The sequence below is a fragment of the Bombus fervidus genome, chromosome 1, assembly GCF_041682495.2.
Source record: "Bombus fervidus isolate BK054 chromosome 1, iyBomFerv1, whole genome shotgun sequence".
Classification (NCBI taxonomy): Eukaryota; Metazoa; Arthropoda; class Insecta; order Hymenoptera; family Apidae; genus Bombus; species Bombus fervidus.
The window spans coordinates 26,101,366-26,127,058 of record NC_091517.1 but is presented as its reverse complement, the minus strand read 5'-3'; the positions used below and the strand labels follow the sequence as shown (position 1 = coordinate 26,127,058).

Sequence of the window (25,693 nt, the reverse complement as noted above, 5' to 3'; positions counted from 1 at the left end):
TATATGACGCCGTCGCTGTTCTCGGCATTCGTTCGCAGGTCCTTTTACCGACCGAGGAACATTATTTTCTAGTTTACGAGCAGTTGGCAGGATTTTCAGAGACGTCGTTTCGCGTTTGGCAAAGAGATTGGAAATCCAGCAGGCGTTTCATCCTTCCTCTTTTTCTCTTCCGTCGCAGTTCTCTAAACCTCGTTGCTATTCATCGCCGGTTTATATTTCGCGAATGGCCGAAGGAAACCCGGAAAATGCTACTTTTCACGTATCCTCGGGAGCCGTGCGATTTTTATCTTACGACGGACGAAAGAATTTGGTGGGTCGAGGAAAAAAGATTCTTTCTCCCTTTACCTTTCCTTTTGTCCTTTCGATTTTATCCTCCATCCGAATTATCCTTTAAAATCTTTTCGTTCGAGTTATACTTTCGTTTATGTAGAATTTCAAACTACTCGCCAAACAAATAAACCTTACGTTATATTTATTGTTGATTCGCGTAGTAACTTGGTAATATAGGTTGTCGGAAACGACGGTTTTTTCTTTTAGTACGTAGACTCAAGGCAAGCGTAAATACATATCTTATCTCGCTATTGTTCGCTCGCCTCTACGCTCTGTATCATGTGTCATAATACCGGCGCCAAGTTTCGATAGTTCTCGCTCCATCTTATATTTCTTTTAAAATAATTGGAAAATAATCAACGAAATAATAAGAATTTGTATTTAGGACGCATACTCGTGTAATGTGTTTTTCTCGATTGAATCGTCTTAATCGAATCGAACGACGGGCAAATCGGTTTTCCTCCGAAGATAGCGAGACTCGATCGTTATCGGTGTCTGGAAGCTCTCTTAAATAGAAGCACGCTCCGATCTCGTTTCCAATTCTCCCCTGGCCACTCAATTTTCTCCGTCCTGTCACGTCGATCGTTCCATTGTTCCTGTTGTCTGCTTTTTGTCAGGGATCAGCTTGGGTCGCGTCGCTGCGTCGTTCGTCTCGCTCTTTCCCTTTTACGCGATGCTTCGAAGTGCACACCGCGACGGCGTGAAAATGTGTACGTTCGTCGATAACGCATGCGGTATTTTATTTCTTTACGAATTCGACAAAGCCTCAACGATGGAAGAATTTGAATCGCAGCAAGTTTTCTATCCCGTAACAACGCAATACGCAACTTTTACGTGCCGCCAAAAATAGAGCTCGGAAGGACACGGATATCCTTTCAGCGATACGATCGCGCATACGCCCTTATTGCGTTTCGCAAATGGAACAGCGAAGGGTAAGAAAAATCGAGATGGTAATTCTTTTCGCGCATATCTTCGACCTATCGATCGAAGCTCGTCTCTCTTCGAAGCTGCGGCAAATCGCAGTTAGGTGTTTCAAATCGTACGCTGGCGTTTTTTAATTGACGCACCAGCCCCGCCGCACCAGATCCCTCGGACGAATCAGAAGCGGACGTCGCGATAAAACTTCCTCTATAGCCAGCGAAATATTACCCGGGACGCGATAATCGGGAGCATCCTCTTTGTGCGAACAGACGCTGCTGGGTTTTACTTGGGTCTACCAGTCACGCGACTCGGTCATCAATTTCTTTTTTCCCCTTTGTCTTCCATTTTTACGTTCGTCCCTTTATTCGGTCGTCGACGCAGCTTCTAGTCCGATCGTGTAGAATGGTTTATTTAGACAGGGCTTTTCGCGCAGATAGGAAGTAGAACGCGACGTCAGATCGCTTTCGGCACTCGTTGTTCCAACGGAAGCTACATATTTTTCCTTTCTTACGTCTAATACTAGTCGACGTTATCGAGTATCGATATCTACTTGAGTTTCTTGTATCTTTGTATCTGTAATTAAAAGAGCAGGCCATGATTCAAAATTACCATCTCTTGGTTGCGTCGCCGTAACACAGTGTCCATTATCCTGAGTCAACAACGGATGCAACGCTACGTCAGGGAGAAGATACCTCCAAGCGATGGAGCGTAGCTGCCCGTTAGTCGAAGATGGAACTGCACGGAGTTCGCAGTGTCCGAGTTTGATTAAATTCCCTCCGTACAGCTGGACCTTCGTTTACAACAAGATTACTCGTCGACTTGGCTCAAGTTCAGCCAACGTTGCTGCCACGTTATATCAGTCTGCGGTCCAAGTTCATCGAGATACGCCTCACCTTGCTTTATCGTAATACCCATAACTCGTTCGAACGTATTTCAATTTCATCCTCGTACTCGGTATCGATATTTTGTTACGTTAGGACGGAGGAAAGTGGATAATCGTAATTAGTCTGGAACACCGTTTCATAGGCGAAACTAACGATAAGAATTTTGGCGGTATAGTTTATTTTCGTAAAATAACGAGAGTAGCGACGTCTAGGCGATATTAAATCAACGCTCAGAACTTCCCGAGTCTTTACTACCGCAACTAACCTTCGATCTTATCGATCTATGCGTCACTCGTGTATCGAGCATGTTGCGATCGACATGGTACGTTGCGTCGGTATTTTACTCTTTTCTTTGGTGAAATCCGAATAACTTTGTAGCATAAGTTTTGCATCGTAACAAAAAGAGAAGAAGAAAAAAAAACAAAAGAAATATGAAAAATATGACACGTAGTAAAATATGTGTACGAGGAACTGATCTAGTTTCTTATCCAGTTTAATCGATCGACGAACGTGGAACGAAGGAACCGGAAGCGAAGACGCGACTGCGAAAGAGAATGTAATTGGCAGCGTGCTATCGATCGCAATATATCGACTACGAACGAACCTGCCGCTTCCGGAAATCAAACGATAATGATAATTGATCGCATCCGCGTAGTTGGTACCGATCTCTTCGCTGGATCGCATTGTTTATATTTTCTATATCTACTACTTCTTTCTCGTTTTCGTACGATTCGATCTGAACGGCCGTATTATCGTATATTATATTTCTCTACTCGAACCATTGTTTCGCTAAAAGTTATCGTTCGATGGATACTTAACGAATTTACGACTCGACGAGTTTACAACGCGATTCGTCACGTTTGCCGCGAATTTCGATAAAGCGGCAACTTATAAAAGCCCGACGATGTAACGCGTGGCGTAATATATCGTCGTAACATGCGGTATAACGCGCGTCGTGGCGCGTTTTGGTTGAGCGCGATCACGCTGCTGATCCTCTGCTTTTGGACCGCCGAACGTGCAACCGTCGTAGCAGCCCCCGACCCGCGAAGCACGATTTACATCATTCATCACAAACGAAAAACGCATCATCCAGAGGAAATCATCGAGATTCATAGGAATCCGAAGCGAAAGCACAAACTGAATATCGTGCTGATCGATTCGTGAATGGATCTGGAGAGAAGAGATGGAAGCGCAGGGTGGAGTTGCCGGAGGAGGGTAGTTGGAAGATCGCCGATGCAACGACGCGATTCGATACTTGGTTCGTGGCTTCGGAGACCTTTTAAAGCGACGCAGAAGCATGGACGGACGTGTGTTTTGCGATTGAAACCGAAGGGCTAAGGAAACAACGATCGCCCGATGGTTGGAGCAATTTTGCAATAGCGGTTGAAGAGTGATACAGATCTTCGGATGTGTTTGCTTTTCCTATCTTTGATTCGCTGTACCGAATAACGATTGTTGCATATATCTTGGAACGTGGTTTTGTCGAATTAATTAAATTTATAGGATAATTGCTTGCTCTTTGTCTCTTTATCCTCTTATCTCATTATTATTCTTACAACCGCAAAGATCCTATTATCCATACGCGTAGACACGATTTCTACCAAGTGCGTAATTCGATGTTACAAGCTGAGAAGCTAATTACGCGTGTCTCGAGTAAATAGCCGCAACACCGTATTACAGGTTGAAACGTAAGAAAATACAAGCTGGTAAAGCAAGTTACAAATTGCGTTTTCTGTGAGAAAAGATTTAAACGCCGCGTGTCGCCAACATGGTCAAGTTAAACGGAACCGTGCGGTAATTTACGTAATGCCGTGAGATCCGGGAACGCAGAAAAACGAATATCCCACGCACGTACTCTCCCATGTAACTAAGTAGAACTTGTACGGCAATTTAGAATCGATTAAGGTTGCGCATCGGACAATAGGTACTCTCCACCGAACGAGATAACTCGCTGAAGGTCTTTTCGCTTCGATCCGCGTCTCCGAAAGTTTATTCCACGAAACAAGAGATACGATTTGTCGTCGACTCCCGAAATTCTACGAGTCTCGAACGATCGCTATATCTATTTCTAAATAGGTAGAAAACTCGGCAACCTACCGTATAAATATTATACGGACTCTTCGATACGCCGATAAAATGTAAATATCGTGTCGAAATAACGAATCGATACAAGGGATCGTGAAATAAATTTCTTTCCGCGTGATATTTCGTTGCCTACAGTCGACGGTAACCATAAGTTAGACGTTTAGCATGAAATTACCGCGACTCTAACGGTATGTAGGCGATCGTCCAAGCCTGACAACGACTTAACTGTCCTGCCAGACTGATAAATATCGTGGTTATTACGCGGTGCATAGATGCCAACGACTGTCGAACGAAATTTCGTTCCTTCGACGTTATCGGCGAAATTTTCTTCGAAAAAATCTCATATCGACGGCAAGTAAATAAGTAATGGGAGAACCGAAGATAGATCGATTCGATCGTGGTTTCTCGTGACTCGAACGACTCGACGACGCGAAGTTTACCACGCGTACACCGATCGAGACTCGTCGTGAATCGAAACGAAAGCGAGGATATGGTAAAACGTAGCGTATGGCGAAACGCGACTCATTGGAGAATCGGAGAAGGAAAAGGTTGAAGCGGGAACGGATAAAAGCGCGGTCGAGTACGAATGTGCAACGTGCACGGGCACGCAGAGAGGCAACGTCTTACCTTGACCGAGCGCTTCCGGTGTTTCCCTTGCTCCCGGTGCTTTCGCGTACCTCTCTTACGCCGATGCGTTGCCTCTCGAATATTTAGCTCTGCGAACGAACCCCATCTGTCCCTCGGAACCAGCCCACTGGCTCGTTAAACAGAAGCCAGATCTCTGGCGAACGGAAGCGAAATCATCGGGGAGCATGCAGAGAACACGCAGTATAGAGAGCATGAGATCACTCGTACCGAGGGATTGGAAGTTTGCCAATACGCTTTCCTGATTAATCGATTAACGTGGGTTTGATCGCAACTGCTCCATTTCCACCGTTACTGCTTTACGTACAGTTTGTAGTTTCTACGTATCTGCTTTTAATTTGCTTCCTTTTTGCATAAAAGCGACATAGTAATACTTACGTACGTACTTAATTCTGTTTTCACGTAAGAAGGTTTTTCATACGATACGAGTGATTTAAACGACGTATAAAGAGCCAAGCGAAAGAGAAGAAACTACGTTCAACCTGTTATTCAGCTCGATATATCATTTGTTTGGATAAAAATAACTGAATTGTAATTGACATCAAATATCTTGACCCTCGTGAACACCCTACAAGCAGCGACAGGCATAATGGAAAGAGAAGCATATTGCGGGTCTACCATTTTCTGCGATACAAGAAGGAAACGGTGCAAGTTCGTCGAGTGGCGAAGACGCTGGAGTTGTCGATAGAGACAGAATTCCTATAAAAATTAGGTTCGTGCCGAACGCGTTCGGCGAACCGCGAAGGTGGATACTTTCGAGCGTTCATCGTCTTCTTTTATCCCAATATTTCGCGGTTTATTTTGCAAGTTTATAGAGTTTCTGAGCCGCAGAAGTATAGATCGTTAAAACGTGGTATCTTCGCAAGTTTTCCACTTCTAGAAGGTGAAGATTATTAGAAAAGGGAAATCAAATTTACCAGGGGAAGCGTAAATCCTACTTTGGAAATAACTTTTTCTCGTGTAGCTATTCAGGCGTGACAATTTTTAAAATTATTGTTGACGTAACGTAACGGAATTCGAAATACAGTGCGATCTTGTTATAAATTATAAATACGTTTTAACTCGATAGATAAGGACGTAGCTCGCACGATTCGTCGTTGATAATTTTACGCGGCTCGAATAAGAAAAGTTTCCCACGAAGGGATTATTTTCAATCGCGAAATAATTGCGAAGCGATAATTTTGATAGGTAGATCGATTAAAGCCCGTCGATTACTTGTTACTGGCGGCATTAACCTCTTCGAAGGGCGTTTCTAACGACTTTAAACGTTAATCTTGTTTCCTTGTACAGAATAGTTGAATTATGTTTTCAAATTATCAACGAACGAAGCTATCGCAATAACGATTAATCGTGATTCAAAGCGTGTTGTTAATCGCAGGTTAGGTTCGTAATTAGAGAATTTATGATAATTGCATAATACGTAGCGCCGTATGGATGATGGATGACGGCGTTAATCATTCTAACGTGTATGTATCTTAATTTGCTATTGTTATTGAAAAATATTACGTCGTATCGTCGTTACGTTAGTTAATTATCACGCGTAAACTATATTTGCACTTGATCGAACCAATATCGAAAGTTATTTCGATACGAATGGTTTTTAACTTTAAATTACGAATTTAACGAATCCTCTGTTTCTCGAAACGCACTTGGACGATAACAAAGGAAATGACGACGGACCTCGTCGAAAACCATAAAATTACGTCAACTTCGGTTCGCTATTGCATCGAGAAGCGAGTAAAACTCGCTAACATCTCCCGTGTTCGTCGATATCAACGGAATCTCTGGCGTAACCGGGATTCGTGAAACAGATGTTCCGCACCGAATTTCCGGCCGGATATTTATTAATTTCCGGTAGTGTCACGACGAGCATTGGTCGGTAATTAGGTCCTCCGAGCAGCCTGAAAGAGAAGAAGTAGGAAGCGCTCGATCGTTTTGGCTTCTCGCGAACTTTATTTTCAACGACGGACAAATTGTCGATCCGTCGAACAAGAAAATAGGAGGATACTCATCGAGATCGTCTCTTGTCGCGGGTTGTAACCACGTGGGAGTGGTACGTTTGTCGCTGAAACGCGTAGAATCTGCGTTTCGTTCTTGTCTCTGGCTATGCTTTTCATGCGTTCGTCGCGCCAATTAAGCCCACTCGGTTGTCGCTACGCTGCGCTGTAATGGTTCAAGTATGCGCGGTTGAGTTAAGAAAGGGGTACGGGGGTAACGGGTCACGAGTCGGCTTTCTCGTTCGCGTGGCGATAGCCGTGTAGCCGAGTATCTGGTTCTTGTATCGATTCGATGCCAATTTAACAGAACTGTTGATTTCACCCTCGTATACCGGTTAAGGTGTTGTCGAGTGAACGTTGCGCGAAAATTGCTACGAGATACAACGAGTATTTTTGTCTCGCGAAATATCGCTCTTTAAAAATATCTCCTATCGTTAGACGATGTTTCGCGTGAAATAAATTTTAGCGACGAATAAAGTTTGCGTCGACAACTTGCGACTCGTCTTAAATAATTTTGCCAAATTTCGGACAATAGTATCCGATACGGAGTGCAAAGTTTGCCATTTTTATAGCACGGTCGAGAACGCTAGCTTTGCGCGTGAAGACTTCGCGAGCAGACCGAGATTTCGCGAGTTTCGTCACGTCACTTACGATCACCATCGGAAACTTTAATCGATTGCCTGACAACGCGCGATATCGCTGCCGAAAATTTGGAAAGCGTTCGTCGAGTTTCTAAAGTGAAGCCCTCTCGAGGTGCCACCGGAGGTTAAAGTCGTTCTCCGTTGCGAATTTTGCAGCAAGCTTCGATCGACTCTCTCGCTGCGAACGTTTCCGTCGTTATCCACGACGCGAGAAAATACGTTGCAATATTTTCTGCCGGATTAAAATATTTACATATCGGAAATAAATTAAAGAATGAAAAATTGAGTACTTGGCGAACGATATGTATAGGTGGAACGAACGAACGTAAACGTGTGTGAGTAAATTATGGATCGGTCGAGCTTTAGCACGTAGTCCCGTAAAACATTCTTGCGGCCGCTATACAGTCGCCTCTGTATACAAGATCGTCGTTAAAATTTCATTTTGCGAGACAACGTTCTCCCCTTTTCCCCTTGTTCGAGCCTGTTTCTTCGTTCTCTCGCTGAGAGACTCGCGCGACTTGCTGCAGGAATTTCGGCATCGTCCCACCTTTAGCTTGACGAGGACCTAACGACGCGACAAGCTCTAGCGTTTCCGGGTGCTCGCGAGCGGGAGCCTAAATTTATAAACGAACGAGATTCTCTCGGTTCCGTTGCCTCGCGCGTCCGATGTTCCCGCAACTTCCGCTTCAATTTGCCGGATTTGCCGGCCGATATCTGAATTTTTCAGCGAGAACGTCGTTATCGGTTTCCTATGCGATGTAATAACTCGCAAACAAAACGCTAGCGACCAAAGAGGCATCGTGGCTTTCGCGGTTGCCTCTGTCGTCCTCGAAGTTAATCGATGTCGGTCGAGGCATCGTATCGATTTTCGGCAGATTCGCGTCCAAGATACGTAGTCGAAAAAATTGTCGATATCGTCAAATTTGGCGGTAGAGAGCGAAATAAAATTTCGCTTTCCGTTGCGTTAAATCGATCTCGCAAGGCGACCCTTTCGACCGAAAATGTTCGTTTCTCAGCTGTGCCGAGATTACCTTTGAACAAACTCTGAACTGCGTGGCTCGTAATAACTCGTTATTCGTGTAACCTCTTTGCCAACAAGCGATCTTACAAGCTCTTTATCGAAGAAAAAGATGTTTAGAAATTCTTCGAGCTCCGTTCGTCGGACAAAACGAAACGGTATGGTAGATGCTGAAAAACTATCGAGCTTATATCGATTGCTAGCGGAGCTGGTTCGTTTTTCCGATCTGTCTCTTTTGATCGTCAACCTTCCTACCTCATCCCCCCTATCCTTTTATCTTCCTCCAATGCAATAACATCGTTTCCCCTGGCACGCTCCCAAACAAATCATAGCTTCCCATCGTAAACCGCATCTTTGACCCTTCTCCGTAGAACGGTCGAAATTAACTTAGGATCCTGTTGAACTCGCATTACCGCGGCCCCGGCAACTTCCTCCGGCACAAATTACGCGAGCTTGTGCCTCTCTACCCTTCGACAACGAGCGCAACCTCGTTAGACGCCAATAAGACAAAATCGTGCTGGCTGAGTTACCCGGTGAACATTTAGCGAACGAGTCATCCTCCGAAGGACGTGCAATTTTGTCGTTTACGAATGTTAGTGCAAATGGCTAGCTGCGGAAGAGGGTGCTAGACGAGCGAGGGAGATAACGCGACTCTTGAACGATACGTTTGCAACGGATTAGAAGAGACGATGATTGCATCTCTTTGTTTTACGACGTTCGATCGCTTCTTCGCGGCGAACAACGTCAAAAAGTTGCCGAATAAATCGATCGACTATTTCCTATATACGCACGACACAGTCGAAAGCCATACTGGTCGATTTTATTTTCTGCGCGTTTCTGCGCCAGAGCTCTTGATTCGTTTTGAAAATTTCAACCGATAAACCAGATTTTTCAGATCTCGCATTGACGCAATAGCGATGCTCAATTTGCGGACGTTAAACCCAGTTTTTCGCGTTCACCCGGCTTCCACAGATGTCGTTCTTTCCTCCTTTGGAATTACCGCGGGCTATTTGTCGCAGAACGCTGTTTGCGATTTACGAGCAGGACGACCGATCGATGCCGGCGAATCGCCTCTCGTCTTCGCTCGTTACGGACACGCCGTCCAGGATAAGTATATTTTCGAAGATAAAGTCCCGAAACGGTTCGATTTTACGGGAATTCCTGGATCTTCGACGCGTTAATGAACTCGTTCCCTCCGACCCTCTGTTTCGAACTAACTTGACCGTTCGACGACCGTTTCGTTGCAGACCTTTTAAATCTTTCGGAGAACCATTAGCAAGACTAATTGCGATTATATCGAGGCCGGTCTTTCTTCCGAGACTCCAATTTCTTCGAAGATTCTTCGAGATAACGTACTCCTAAGAATTTGAAGGTTCTGCACATTCTGTCCTCTGACCGTTTCAATCTGTCTTTCAGTTCCTTTATTAACGATGTACGAAGAAAGGAACGAAGAAAGAACAAAGTTATTAATTTCGTATTATTACGAATATTTCGTACAACTAGCAAGCCAACGTTTCTTCCAAATTTTTCTCAAATTTTTCCCAAAACACTCGCGACGCATTCGCAAAAAGAAAGAAGAAACGTAACGTTGGAGTTTAGCGTCGACTTTGCCGGAACTTGCTGCTGCTGGCTTTAAAAAACTTTCACGTTGTACGTGGACGATCGGACCAGAAAGGGGAGGTCCGATAAAGACCTGGAACCTAAAGATCACGTGGAAGAGCGCTGTCGCAGTTTCACGGGCCGAGCGATTGTTTCCTCCGGTCCAGACGGCACGAGCGTAACGCGTTATTTCACGATTCAATTAATGAAACGTCAAGGCCAGCTGGTCGTGGGCCTTTCTCCCATAGGAGGTCGTCAGTTTCGCCGAGAAAAAATGACAAAAGCGAGAATCGAGCATCGAACTGGTTGGAAAATTTGTCGTTTTCATTTCGACCAACGAATAAATCCTTCCAAGAAACCAATATCTCTGAGAACTTTCCGCCACAATGACGACGTTCTCCGGCGATGTAAGATTCTCAACAAGGAGTTACTCTCGCTCCGATCGCGAAGGAACGCGTCGCCAAACTTTCGATTATACGTTCCTCGTCGTTTGGAGATCGTTGTTCTCGAGAAAATCGGGCTTGTTCGATCGACGAAACGTTCGTCGTGCGGGCAAAGTTAAAGAGAGTTTCCAAATCACGTGAAAATGATTTGTCGCTATTTCCTCGAGAATCTGAATTCGGAGCGATGTCTTCTCTGTTGGGAATTATCGAAACGCGAGGTTAGATCGGATCTAGATTAGGCGTGCAACGTATCTATCGAACCTTGTCAGTCTGTTTTCCAGTTTCGTTTGTCTCCTTTTTAAAAGCGAAGATCATCCGTCTAATCGAGTTCTATTTAAATGTCTTTAGATTTCCCTCTTAAGAATTCCTTTCAACCGATTTATTTTTCAACGTACAAACGACGATCGTTTGTTATATTTTTGCCTTTTAACGATCGTGTTAAGGTTATTGGATGTATGTGAATACAAAGGAACGCGTGGATAAATTGTAAGGTAGATAATATTATATTTTGAATATTAAAGCGTAAGTACAAAGTTTGGAATACAATACGAGCTGGTCCAGATCCGCACGCTAACAGCGTTACCCTATGACTGAAAAACCCTGAAGCCAACGTTGCACGCGTACCGTTTATGGTTTGCCTTCGACGCAGTCTTTCGTCTATGCGCTGTCGATGGCTTCGGTGCTTGAGAAAACTAAAGACCAGATGTAGTTTTCTTAGAAGTGGCGACCACTTCAACAGATCGTGATTACCGTTTGATCATCGGGATAGCGTTCCTGGAGTAGCTTGGGGAACTCGAGCAATTTAGCAATTTTCTTTGACCACTTTCAGAGTAGATATTATATTCTTTCTTGAAAACTTTCCAACTATTTTTTCAATAGCAATTTCCATCAACGAGGAGCTACCGTATTAAAATTTTTCTTCCAACGAGTTCTTAAATAGTCTCGAATGTTTCCTATTCCGGATAAATCTGCGCGACAAAGAGGTGTACGGCATTTACGGATATTTTATCGCGCATAGAACACGAGCACGGATCGTTTCAAGCACTAAGCGATATTCGGTATAAGTTTGGCCGCGCGTCTTATCTGGCGCAATTTTTCACCTGGTATTCCGGACACGAGTCTAAGAAATAAATCTTGCCTTTTTCGTTGGTGACGCGCTCGCGAGGGAAAAGTTCGGCGTGCGGATCTCGTTCGGTGAAATTCCGAATGGCAGTCCCCGTTTCGAAACTTTTCGAGGATCCTCGCGAGGATCGATACCGCGTAAAGACGCCACTTCTTCCCCCTTTTGTGACTTCTTTCCTTTCCTTTTTCTTCTTCTTCCTCCTCCTCTTCTTCTTCTTCCTCCTCCTCTTCTTCTTCTTCTTCATCTACATCCTCTTGTTACCTTTTTCCTAGATTTCAGGGGAACACCATTGGGTTTCTCCCGCTTTACTGCTAACTACGTATATATTTTCAAACGACCTTCTCTGTTTCTTGAATTTTCGTTGGAACTTTGAAAAATGTCGCTTTTCGATTAATTTGAGCATACAAATTAATAAATTGGTGGAGAAGAGGTTTCGAAAAGACGAAATTTAGAAAAATTTCACATAAAATTTGTTCGACTTATCGTTAAATTTGAAAACTTAGAGCGAATACCGTATGTAAAGGAATACCAACGATAATTGGAACATTTTCGTTAATAGCAAATTTTCATAGTCTGCAACCGTTTTACGTCTTAAGATTACGATACAGTGGTACTTGTATCAAGAAAATAAAAGGAAAATCTATTAACCATAACTTAAGAGCTTTTCGAAGGTACAAAATTTGTAGCTTCTATCGGTATAATGGTCGAGCCGATTCTTCCGTATTCCGTATTGTTATTTTAATTTGAAAAAGTTTTTTAATACGATCGGGAAAAGTTGCTGCCCATAAATTTCTATAAAGTTGTTGCCGCACGATTTTTTCAAACTACTATCAAATGAGTTTCTAGACTCGCGTTTATCGCTTTACGCCTTTTTCTTCACGATCTCCGATAAATCTTGCGAATGGTACAACGCGCCATAAAAGATATTTGCAACTATGAAATACGATTTCATTACGAGTCGTTTTTGCTACGATGCGCTATAAAATCAAATCCAAAGGCGGTGAAACGTGTTCCGCGACGATGCGTTTTTCTATTTTGTTTCCTCCTACTTTGGATGCGAATTCGAGAGTCTATCGTTTTCATAGACATCCATCTATCCACTATCGAAAAGAACGTTCCAGTGGGAATTTAATTCTCGTTAATCCTGCCAACGGAATAATTTTCAGTTTATTCGGTGAAATCGGAGAAGCCAATAAGCTCTTAATCGCGATAAAAAGTCCGTACGATACAAGTTGGTAAATAAGTGGTTAATTGTTAAACTTCCAGTCTGGCGAACATCTTCGTTGATTCCCGTAGAGGTTTTAGCGAATAAGTAGGTATCTGTGTATTGTAGACTCGGAAAGCTTCGCAGGGGAAACAGGAGCGCAGAAATCCGCAGGTTGTTGGTCGGAGAAAGGTTCGCCGCGGAATTTCTCTTACCGCAATTTGCTCCCTCTGGCAAGCCCGACAAATGAAAAATGAGATTTCACGAGTGGCCGGGGGTGCGCCGCGACTTTGCTCGCGATTAAGTTCTATGTATTGTACTGCTTTTATAGTTGTACCACGATTGCTTCTTTCGTTTCTTTTGCTTCTTTTGCCACGATCGGTCTCTTTTTCGCGTAACGGACCCGTTTCGCCGCTATTAATCACGAGTTTGGAAACTTCAACTGAAACGAAACGAAACGAAATCAGGAGATCGTGTCTGAATAATTCTCGAGGATGAATTACACGCTGCAAGTAATTAACCTTACCTTGGACGTTTCGCGTAAAAAATATTTAATCTACTATCTACGACGATAAAATGTAACTGGACAAGACGTTACGATCGTAAAGTTTACGCTTGTCGGTTATGCATACGCCGAGGCAAACATCGAACAGCAACCCCTTGTCGTTCGACCGATGCAAAGGGGTTGAAAAATGTGAACTAACCTCGGCTCGAAGGATTTCACAGCCCCCGGTTGCCGCATTTACCTCCCTCCGGTTAGCGGCACGAGGTAAAAGTATATGGTCGCACCAGCAGGAAATTCGACTCGGTGGAATCATTAAGCCCGCTATCCTACAGGTAGGTAAGAGGCTTAAAACAAGGGGAAAGAGGACTGGCTCGACTTTATTAACGAGAGACGGCTGAAAACAGGTGCGCGGGCAGCGCCGAGCTTTCCGACCGTCCTTACTCTCTAAATTTCCCTTCGTGCATCTTGCATGAGCTGCACCGCGGCGGTCTCGCATTTTCACGCTTCACGGCTTTCCGGTTTTTCCTCGACATCGGGAGAACAAACGCGGCGAAGAAACGCACCGTTGGGTTTTTAACACAAAGATTTTCGTTTTTCGCCACCGTGTTTTTAATACGTATATTTTTTCCGTGGTTGGTGCGAGTTTTAGGACGGCTGGAAATAAAATTAATCACCTTTGAAAGTTTCAAGTCGGTCGAACGTCGAGAGTTCCGAAAGAATATCGAACATCTAGCCGGAGTTGTTATCTTGCAACGGCAATTATACAAACTTTTTGACGTTCCATCGCGTTTTTCGCATCTATCCCTACGTTTTTCAAAATCGACTACCTGTCTCTAACGATCCCCTGTCGTTCCAAAAGTTCGGACTTTTACCGTAAAAAAACGCCTATGCCACGTTACGTCTGAATTACATTCCGATTACGTCTGAATCGGTTAGCGTGCAGCTTGATCGACGGAAACCTCGTGGAAAGAGAAGAACGTGACATTTTGCGCGAGAAGACGCTGGAATAATCGGCGTAGCGTTTTCAGCGTAATGAACAACGAACCGTTCAGCCGGTAAATGTCAAACCCTGTCGCTCAAAGAGTCACGGTTCGCAGTACATACTTGTGTATGTACATACGTATATCTCGTTGGAAGGAAGAGGTTGGAAACGAATTTCCAGGCATTAACGGGCCGGGTTCGGTTTCCGTTTTCAAGTTTTCCTGCCCAATTCCTTCCCAATCGAGTACCTATATACTTGTCGAAATTTGAAATCCGCTCAAGTTTATCATTTCGTTATACTGGCAAATCGTATTCGTTTATTTAGCTTTTATTCTTTATCGCGGTCAATTTTTAACCAAATTTTTGATATTCAGATACTTTTGATATTCCGAAAATCGTTGACGGCTTCGCATTCTGTGTTAATTAAAGATAACGCACAAAGAGTTTTGTTACGATAGAAAAATTCTATTAGCGATTTTCGTTGAATTTTTGTTTGCGACCGGATTGCATAGCACCGCGGAAATTTTCGTGTCCGTTCCAACAGTCGCTTTCGTTTCCGTCGGTGCGTCGTGTCGTTTGTTGGTAACGACCGCGCTGACTGAATTTACTTTTAACCGTTGTCTCGTAAACGGTTCTTAAAACATTAAAACCGATGAAAAATATCACTTTGTCGACGGTAATCCTACAAAGTGAAAACTAATTTCTCCTCGACGTGTATACGTATGTTGTTACATTTATTATTAACATATAATATCGAATTTTCGATATATAAGCTATTCTACGATAAAATGGGTGTCGCTTATTATTATAATGACTATTTCTCGCGTGACATCTAATAAAAGATACATTTTTTGTTCTATCGTTGTATTAATACCTTGGAACGCGAAAATACATCAAGTAAAATAGCCGTCCTTGTCTTTGTTATTATTATTTATATTACGTATTACGTATGAACGTATTATTTTACCAGTGGTAGTTTGTTTTTTGTAAAAGGTACACGGTCATAGAGAAAATGTTAAAGGTGATCCCTTACACGGGAAAAAAGCCAATTCACTGATTTAACGGAAAGTTAAAATTGCGATAGGTGAAGGCCGTGTAGCCGCGAACAAAATCAACAAAATAAATACATCGTTTACAAGCGTCAGAGTAGTTGGATAATGTTATTTACTCGATGTAGCTATTGCGTACAAGTCTTTCTCATTCATTCGTGAGTTGATCTTCGTATACAACGTTAAATTCTATGGAAGGGGAACGAAATTCGTTACCGAAATACCGCACGTTTGCAAATAAGTCAAGAACAATGGAACAAAGGGGCATCTCTGTATCAAAGAACACGCCTGGAAAACAAATTGGAAGCGCAAAAGAGGAAATTCGTGGAAGATGCAGCTGCGAACAGCCGCCATTCATACCCCTTAACGGTTACTTACTCGTTACAAGTCCCCGACGGTCGCATCCTTTTTTCCAAGCATACACTCGCGTTTCGTACGCTCGATGCTCTACACCGATGAAAAGTTTCTGGACGTGACAAAAGTTCTGCGAGCGAGTTCGAATTCCAGTTTTCTAGAGAACGGAAACCGGGAACGAGCGGTCCACGTGGCGCGCATGTGCTCTTGTATTACGCGCACCAACGAAACGACACACCACGACCTCAAGATACCCACAGTCGAAGAAGAAATATTCAAATTCAGCAATAGACACAGCACAAGAGTTAACAACCACCAAAACTCTCTAATTATTCGACCGCTCGACACGTCGGAACAGATCCGCAGGCTAAAAAGACATTACACCTTAGACCTAAGCACTAGATTCGAGTAGAATCAAACATACTATAAACACTTATTAATCGTGTCATAGTACCATGCCGGATAAATTTACTTAAAATTCTTTACGAGATTCGATCGTAAATTAAACGCAAATAAAAAAAAGGAAAAAAAAAAAAAGAAAAACGTTCGCGAGCGGTAAGAAGGAAAGTTTTCGCACCACGTGATGTTCGAAACAGCGTGAGAATGGCCATGGAGCGTCGGAGGACACTCGGCAAATACGTACAAAGAGAGCTTGCAGGGGGCTATTGTTTATGAAGACATCCGAGACTCGAAGAGAGAAACCAGTCCGAAGTTTCCAGCAAAAGTTCCAGAAGAATACAGGCCAGATGCCTGCTCTATTTAAGTCGGCGATTCCAAGCTCTTTTCTTCGTTGTCTAGTTCGAAGAGCGAAAAGACGGTGACTTTTCGAGTTATTGAAAACTTCCAATTAGATTATTTCGGTCAAGTATTTCATTTGCAAAGTTTGATACAAAAATTTGAGCGTTTCCGTTGGTAGATGTTTGAAAGGTCGATCGAGCGGAAAAGCTTGTGAGAGAAAGAGATGGAGAAGGGGAAAGGAATTTGTCCGACGGGCGAAAAAATAAAGTAGCAACTGTTAGGATCGAATTTCGCGGATCTCTATAGTTGGGTATAGCACGGCGTGGACAGCGAACGATTAACGGTTAACGATCAGTCGCGAAATAGCTGTCGAACGGAGTACATATCGTTATCGATAGATCGTATCGATTTCGATCTTATCACTTTTTTAAACACTTTTTTTTATTATTATTATTATTTGTGCGCGAATAAACGGGTTTTTCGATGTAGCGCAAACGTTTCGTGAAAATTGGATAAATTACATTTAAGCAGTTTCGTGTGAAATCAAGATTAAATCTTGATCGAGATCGCAAACGATTAGTCATTGTGATAGCTTCTCACGCTTTCTGTTTGCTTAATTGGTAAAACGTAGTTGGATAGAAACATTTTCTATATGCATATCGTGCGAGGGATCGATGGTACGGAAAGCGTGCTGACTAATAGAAATTAGTTCAAACGGTTAATGGAATATATAATGACCGTAAATGAAATTTATAACTTAACTTGTAGATGTCGAGATCGTTGAAAACGGAGTGTGCGAGTTAAGAGACAATACAATAGCCGAATAACGCCGTACTCTTCGAGAAATCCTTCCAACTACGTTCACCATAAGCTCACAGCTACCATGTACAACCGTGCGTCGCACGCTTCTGTGTAAAATGATGCACCAAACACCGGTTGGAGAAAGTTGTTCGTCTGTTTACTCACGAATCAAATTTGATCGAGTGATACACGACTAAAAAGAGAACAAGCGATATACATAAATCGACGTACAATTTTTTGCGTTCGTTCTATGGGAAGATCATCGAATCGTTCGGAAGAATCGCTTATCTTTACTCGAGGATTCGTATCGCCAGCTCTCAAAACATCCCTGCTGGATTCCGAACGAATAGATTTAAAGACGTACGTCGTATTACCGTTCCTACGCGTTCTCGAGTATTTTTTCATTTAACGACGTGACAACTTTGCTCGCAAGTATGAAATCCTGGTGAAGTTTATCGGACCGAAAGCAGCGAGGAGCACGTGCGCCAGCTCGTGGCCACGAGTCGCCTTTTAGAAGACGCGAACGTTTCTTTTATCAAATATCTTGCATAAATCTAGCGAAACGGTATCGCTAATTTCAAGTCGATTATTCGATATATTTATACATTCCAAAATCCCTACGTTCTTAAGATCTTGGCAATTACGCGTAACAAATCAAGGTGAAATAATGCGCTTCTTTCGCGGAAGATGTGCAATTTTCCTATCGTTGATACAGAGATACCTAGATCGTAAGAAGGATTGTACGAAACAACAAATAATCGGATCGATTCACTCTTTTCACGATACGACTCTATCAAGGAATCGGATGAATATCGCGATAAATAATCGAACAAACGCGACTAACGATGCGCGTGTATCGACACGCGCCAAATAATTATCGTTGTATAAGTGTTTGGATGTAGCCGGTAAACGGATACAGTCGACTAACAATGTATATTAGTTTCAAAGTAACAAAGTTTCTGCCATCCGATGTACAATATGTGTTTTTAAAGGCAGTTACACCTGTGTGCGCGAACCAACGAACTCGGATTAGAAGAAGATTACGGTTCTAACGTATTTTCGAGTTGCAGATATTTCACAAAGACGAGATAGTAATTTCGATGATATTTTATTCTTGTTAGGTTGAATCCTTATTTTTTGCAATAAAATTCGCGCCACTCGTGCTTTAACCGGTCAAACCGGTGTAACACGTATCGCTATGAAAAACATCCGATTCTATTCGTCCCGAAGTTACACCAATCGTACGCGATACGTTGCGCAATATAGTTTAGTTATGTAGTGCCGGATATAAATATCGTTGCGCACGCACGGTTGCATTCGTAATTTTACAAGGGAAGCTTAATCCAAAGTTGCGTTCCACTTCTGCCCAAAGCAACCACCGCTAGTTCTCGCCACGTAAAAGAACTATATTCCCCGGCGCTTTGACCAACCTGACAGGCACTTTTCTCTGAAATAAAATAACAGGCGCGTGCATACCTGCGCCCATTCACTTGCCCTCGGTGAATATGGATTCCGACCGATTGTGCCGGCACGACGCAACAATGCCATCGAAAGAAAAGGACCCTTTTACCCGAGGTGTTCACCTGTGGCCTCGAATGCGCGTCGTCAGGTGTATTCAGCGCGAGGGACCTCGTTAAACGCGTTCGTCGTGCGCCTAGTATTTAGCAGTATTTTTACCGCTTAGTCTCTCTGCCCTTTATACGTCCTTTTATCGCCCGATACATTCTCTTTTTATTTTTGCGATCGCTTGGTTAGCCATCGATAAATATCGGTTACTTCTGTATCCCCCGATGTATTCGAATACTTTAGAATTTAGAAAACGACGATCGTTGCTCGGTCGAGTGGATGACTAGCGTGAATTGTTGCGTATCGTACCGTTGTGTATCAGATCCTAACGAAGAAAAGATCAGAATCCAAATTGGCAGCGATTAGTAGGGATTCAAATTTTATCGACTTCAGTTTACATGTACTAGGTGAAGTACGTATTTCCTATGTAACGTGTGGTACCATTTAAAATGAATGGATAGAGGATTTGAATTAATACTAACCGAATGAACTACACTATAATCCAAACAACTTGCCACATTTTACTTCACGTATTACAGTTTGCGTAGGTTAACTATGTTACAGAGGAGAAATTTGTATTAGTAATGGCAAATACAAGCGTTTCCTATGAGAACCAACCGTGCGCATACGTACTTACAACGCGCATAAGAGGTTTATCCTCGTGAATCCCATTTAGGTTAAGCGAATCAACATCCATCAAAGAGTCGAAGAGACTTTGGTCGATGAATTTCTATTTTACGAGGAAAGCAATTACGTGGTTACGCTTTGCCTTGGGACTATCAGCTTCCGTTGTTTTATCATTCCGTTGTATCGTTTTAGCCCGATCGATGAACGAAGACGAATCGACAAACAGGATTTACCATACATTTTTCGTACGATTTAATCGCGATCGTGCGATGCGAAGAAGTAACAGCTAATGAGAAAAACTACGGAGAATTAGTTGGCATAAAGTAGGGCATGCATACTATGCATGAGGAGAAATATGGGAATTACCCTTTAATTACCCAGTATTCCAGATGCACGGAGATATGGATTATTCCACGGTTAAAGCGATGGATTCTTTGCGTCCTCGTTTTCTTCTTTATCTTCTTAAATAATGGAAAGAAAGTTAAAACGCTCGATTTGAACGCGTAACGTTAACGTTTTATTCCGGTATTATCCGATTGAGATATATTTCGCGGAATATTTCGAAAAAATATCGTAAAAGATAGATCGGACCTACCGACTCGAAAATAGTAAACGCTATTCAGCGAATTCCTGCTTTTCAGCTTTCCTGTTTTTCCTGGAATTTTTTCAGGGAAAGAACACCGACCGATCTTTCGTTGTCCGTGAAGTTGCCGGCTACCGGACGAAAAGGAATGCCTGCTGCGAGGAATCGACGTGACGCGAAAGTTCGATCTGTCACGCTGTGTCGGGACCTTTGTTCCGTCGCCTACAACGACAGTCTCCTCTAACGAACTTCTCGTCGAAATTAACGTCGTCTGTTTCGCGTCTTTCGCCGCTTTTCCACACGAACCTTCTCAAACGAATCGATCGCGATTCAGGGTACCTACGCGTACGACGATCATTGCGAAACGCGAGTATCCTTTTCTCTAGAAACGCGAATCTTGTGATATTCGTTTTTGAGTTAATCAAAGAAGTTAGTCAAAGAAGTTAACGGGTCGATCGTAAATGTAACGATTTGTCAAAGTTGTTCGAGGCGAGTGTTATATCACGTTACGAATTATTTTCGATTCCGTTTGCTCGTTCGTAATCGAGTTAGAAGAGAATTTTGTCATTGAAAGCGGCACGGCGTAACGGTGTTTAACGACGAAAGTTGTCGGGCAACTCGGTAGCTTCGAAATTATAATGTAAATTTCCGTTAAAATACTATATCCGTCCGACTTGGCTGTAAAATTGGACCAGACGCTACGTGTTCCACAATTTACCTCGCAAAATTTACGTCCGGCTTTTGCAAAACGTGGAACCGTGCATACACGATGTACGTACATGCATGAAAAACAAATTATGTAGCGCATTCCATCCTGAGTAGGTCATCGATGACGACCCATGGTATTTCTCGAAAGTAGTATCTTCTTTGAGGCAATGCCTGCGTTCTTTCTTCCGTCGCCGAAGATAAGAGAGGAAGGCAAGAGAAAAATATATAATTTACAAGGAAATCTATAGGAATAACGTTTTAAACGATCGAAACAAGTTGTTCGCCCAAGATTCGGCAAAGGAGCGAAATTTCCCTTTTATCGGGCAAAATCTTCCCTCTTCGAGGAGAGAGATACGGAACTTTGGCTAGAGTCTTAGCTAGGAATTGAGATCGTTTCGCCATAACGATGGTGCTCGACATCGGTGCAGCCTTTTATTTGTAAAACGAGCCACGTTTGGCTGCATATAGAATTGCTGTCTACGAACTCCTATCCTTGGGCCGCTGAAAATCTATTATTAGCGCACCAGACGCAGGTAGACGTCGCGTCGTTAAAACTATGAATCATCTTTCAAGACCGCTCTTCAGCCTCCTTTCCGTTGTCGCACGATGCTACCCTTCGTTCTTCGAAGAAACGACGGGCAAATTTACGAATTAGAGCCGTTGAAAAACACCACGGTGTTCCGGTTCTCTGTAAAGCGGAGCGGTATCTCTTATGAAATAGAAAATGCAATTGAACATCCAAGTGGCTCTTACTATAATCTGCCGACAAGGAGCCATTCACGACGCTTTATGATACGCATACGATAGCATACCATACGTTTACGACGGGTAAACGAAAGAGGCGCGTGTAATCGAGCGTCCCTGAAAGACGATATCTTCAGATTTTTTTACAGACGAAGGCAAATTTGGAAGATCGGTTACGAATTAACGACCGAACGAGCTGCTTGTCCAAATACGTCACGACTCGTTTCTCGACGAAATAATTCTGAACGACAGCTTCCCTTTTCGCGCGATACGTAACCGCGAATATCTAGCGCCGTCAACGTTCTCCCCGTTAAATTTTCATCATCCGTCGAACGTAAATCTTTCCACGAGTCGTAGTTTACCGATAATAATTCCTCGCGCGAACTCTCCAGCACGTAATTCTTTAAATTAGACAAGATACTCTTCGGCTGAATTATAATTTTCGTCGCGAATGTCAACACGATATTCCGTTTATCTGGCGAAAGCAGCAAAATTCCACGGAATTAGAAACGCTCGAGTCACAATCCCGTTATAGCTCTCAGGGGACGATTTCGATGAAATTCCGGAGGAAAGAAGCATTAATTTTCGCTCAATAATAATTTAGTAATCCTCTGACGTTAATTCGACGACGATCGGCGGTCCTTGCGAAATTTATCCGAGACGATCGAAGATGTTCGGTCAGGGGTTAAGTGTGGCGGACTCGCAACCGGCAGGTGCCAGGATCTCAGCATCGCTGCCTTCTCCGGTGCTGCGAGAACAGTTCGAACGAAAATTAACGTTACTTTCGAAAAGTTGAGCCGCGTTACGGGTTACGGCCCATGCGCACACGTCGTTTCTGCCGTATACACGGTGTGCCTAGAAGTATAGTCTTTCGTGTGACCAAGAAAAACGAGTTACTCGAATCTGACGTTCTTTTTCGAACAGCCTCGGTTGGTTGCGTGCTTTACATAGAAAACACGAATAGGCGATCAACGAATTTTAGTCTGGTCGAACGCAAAGACCAAACCGAATATCTCGAAACGAAGAATACGAGAATTGTAATCGCTAGCGCAAACGTAACAACGTAAGATACGAAATTTCATCGACTTCTCGTTTTCGCTCGTTCGATGTTACTTGCATCGCGAAACAGACACCTAACGTGTACTATTAAAACGACGCCAAACGATAAGACGCGACGCTCGATAGATCGAAGCTGTTGAAAGCAAAAATCCCGATCGTTTGTTCTTCACCTTCTTTCGTTAAATCGAAATATAAGCTGTTTCCTTGCGATTGATTCTGTTCTATCGATAAACGCTTTAGATGATTTTAACGATCCTAAGATTATCGGCCGATTCTTTACCAACGACGTCGATTGTTTTCGCCGTTTATCACCCCTAAACCAGGATTCTTTCAGCTTGGAGAGATCTCAGCCGTGTCTCCGTTGAATCAACACGAAGCAACGTTCCGCTGTTGTTGGTGTTACTTGAAAAAGTCAAAAAACCAAACGTTGGTTCAACAACGGGAAAATGTTCGTTGATCGATGTTGCTTGAGCTTGGTTGGCATAGAGGGTGGTCGTGACGCGAGTAAGCAAACGTGACCGTGGACAACCTGTGTTTCGGTAATATCGGATCGTGATGATAGGTTGTCATAGGAGACGTACGAAGAATGACAACAAAAGAACGTCAGCTGGCCTGCCGTTGCCGGAACGCTGTAATTAGAAACCGGTGGAGGGGGACGCGAACGGAGCGACCTGGTGGGGGTTGATCGGCCACGAAGCGTGGCTCCTCTTCAGTCGGTCCGGAAACGCGGTCTATGCAGCACGTTTTTCGTCGTTGTACGCTCGCTCGTTGCACGTGACGCGATGTTTCTTTGTATGCGTGGATCGTTGTGCTCGTCGTGGCCGCGTCCGGTGGTCGTCGCGCGGTGTGCCAGTGCGTAAACAGAGTGAAAAAGGTACGTGGTTATGAGGGAGGCTGCCTCGGCGAGCGGGATGGTCAGCTTTAAGAACAACAACGCAGACAGGTACGCTCGAGCGCATTTCTCTGGATTCCCAATCGCGTTTAACGCGCTCCGAGCGCGCCACTCTGCGGCAACAGCGTAATACGTTCGACGTAACGAGAATATTCAACCGTTGGACGATTTCGTTATGGAAACGAGCTACTCTCGATTTTCCTGCTATTCGGATTATTCGATTCTGAAACACGCGATTATATCGAAAACGAAACGCCAGCGAATCGGTTTTCACCAGGTGCTAATTATCTCTGGATTTGCTTAACGGGGCATTGCCGCGTGCACGAGTTACAAAATGTCCTATCTTTATCGCGCTCCGTTTCCGCATAGCCCGAAAAACACGGACCATGCATTTACGCTTATTTCCGTTTCATATCGCGCAGCCTACGATTCGATTTACAAAAGTTTAGAGCGACTGTGCTCGATAAAGCTCGAGTATCGTTCGCGATAGAGAAAACGATGTCGAAAGATAATGCCTTTAATCGCGCTATTTACTTTTGATCTCATCCAATAATACGTCCGTGCACGTGTAATTAATTTGTTTCCTCTTACAGCTTACGATCAATTTGCGAACGAATGCGCGCAATAATTAGAAATTACGATGGGAGTTACAAAATAAAAAAAAAAAAAAGTTTTTCTCGTTTCGCTGAATGAAAGCGTTTAGCAGTTGTAACTTGGATATCCGATTTTTGTCTTCAACTTTAGGTGCGTTATCGCGCTCAACGTCGAATTTAAAGTTCTCGTTTAAAACTCGTTTCGATCGTGCCGTGCTATATTTCGAAGGAAAAGTTTTCCTCCGCGTTGTTTCAGAAACTAGATTACGCTCTCGAGTCTAGCTTCTGATACGAGTCGATGCTTATTGCGAAAATGAAGAGGTTAGTCGTCCGATAGACACGTATCGGCACTTTAGTCCAACATTTTTCTCCTTCGCGTCGCTTCCATACTCGTTATTTATTGTTTTCTCGGATTTATCTAAACGTTACTGTACGATCCGTTTGATTCGCAGAACGACTCTCTTCTTCTCTGTTTGTTCTCTGCCGTCACCTTTTTCTAACTCAAGCGTAGCTGATTAAAAGAAGAAAAAGTTGGGTTACGACAGTCGCGTTGCTTTATTTATCGCCTTTTAGCAGATATAAACATTTACGAACTTGTAGTCGAGGAAATCGATCTCATTGATAATAACGTTGCACGAATCAACGACAGGATATGAATAAACAAGTTGCAAACATTTTTATCGTAGGACACAGCTGAAATTCTCCTATACATACGACCTGTGAAAGGATACACGTACGTAAAGTTTCAGGTCAATTGGTTTACAAAGTATCGCGAAAATTCATTTTTCGAAACGTATGTAGCAACGTACGATGCTCGGAAGAAGGCGAGAAAGGGCCATTACCAAGAAGTACGTGTTAGTGATAACAAAAGAAAATTTACGGAAGAATAATCGTTAAATTATATCGAAGGCAGTCGATCGACTCGGACTACTCGAGCACACGTATGTCCCAAATATTTTCAAGTTAGAAGCGTAAAGTAAGAAAAGGGGACAGTGTTTCGATCGTGAGCGAATACGCGATAAAAAGTAATATTACGTCAGCGGCGGTTAACGCGCTAACAACACGCGGTTCATTCAACGATCGATTAGTCGTATCTAGCATCGACCGAAAGAACCGGATCTAGGCGAAACTCTTGTTTTGGTGGTATCCGAGTTGGAAATGGATGATCGAAAGTAGGAAACACGCGGTGGAATAGGAATGCTTCTCGAATTTGGTCGGACTATGCAGGAATATCGGATTCCTTTGAGCAAGCTTTATCCAGGTACATGGAGCGGACGCGATCCGGTGCAACGCGTGACGGAGAGCGTGTGCGTTTCGCGTTTGTTTGACTTGGAACGCGTTGGAGCGATTCGGCGGCTGGGGTTTTCGAAAAATCTCGTTGCAGGCGAATGGGCCGAGTCGCGAGCATTGTAAAGTTTCCGAGGTGAAATTGCCGTTGGCGCAGCCGTTTCCGCTGCGATAGACCGCATTCCAGCCGTGGTTCCAGGTATTCCGATTGGATCTTGAGGATTATGGCGGACGTAGGGAGATCGCGATGCTCGAATACGATCGTCGACAGATTACCGAACGATATCGATGCTGGATTAGTTTCTGCGAACACACC

General features: G+C 43.4%; 1 protein-coding gene across 6 annotated transcripts in view; it reads left to right on the top strand.

Moving 5' to 3' along the window:
- The window catches only part of LOC139991296 (uncharacterized), a 182,566-nt gene that overhangs the window by 28,556 nt on the left and 128,317 nt on the right, over positions 1-25,693 (top strand). Inside the window, exon 1 of one of the 6 annotated variants that reach the window (XM_072011277.1) lies at positions 23,309-23,548. The exons of the other annotated variants lie outside the window; for them this stretch is intronic. Coding sequence (XP_071867378.1) covers positions 23,490-23,548 — 59 coding nt within the window. The 5' untranslated portion in view covers positions 23,309-23,489. Of the gene's footprint in view, positions 1-23,308; positions 23,549-25,693 lie in introns of those variants that run through there. 6 annotated transcript variants of the gene reach the window in all.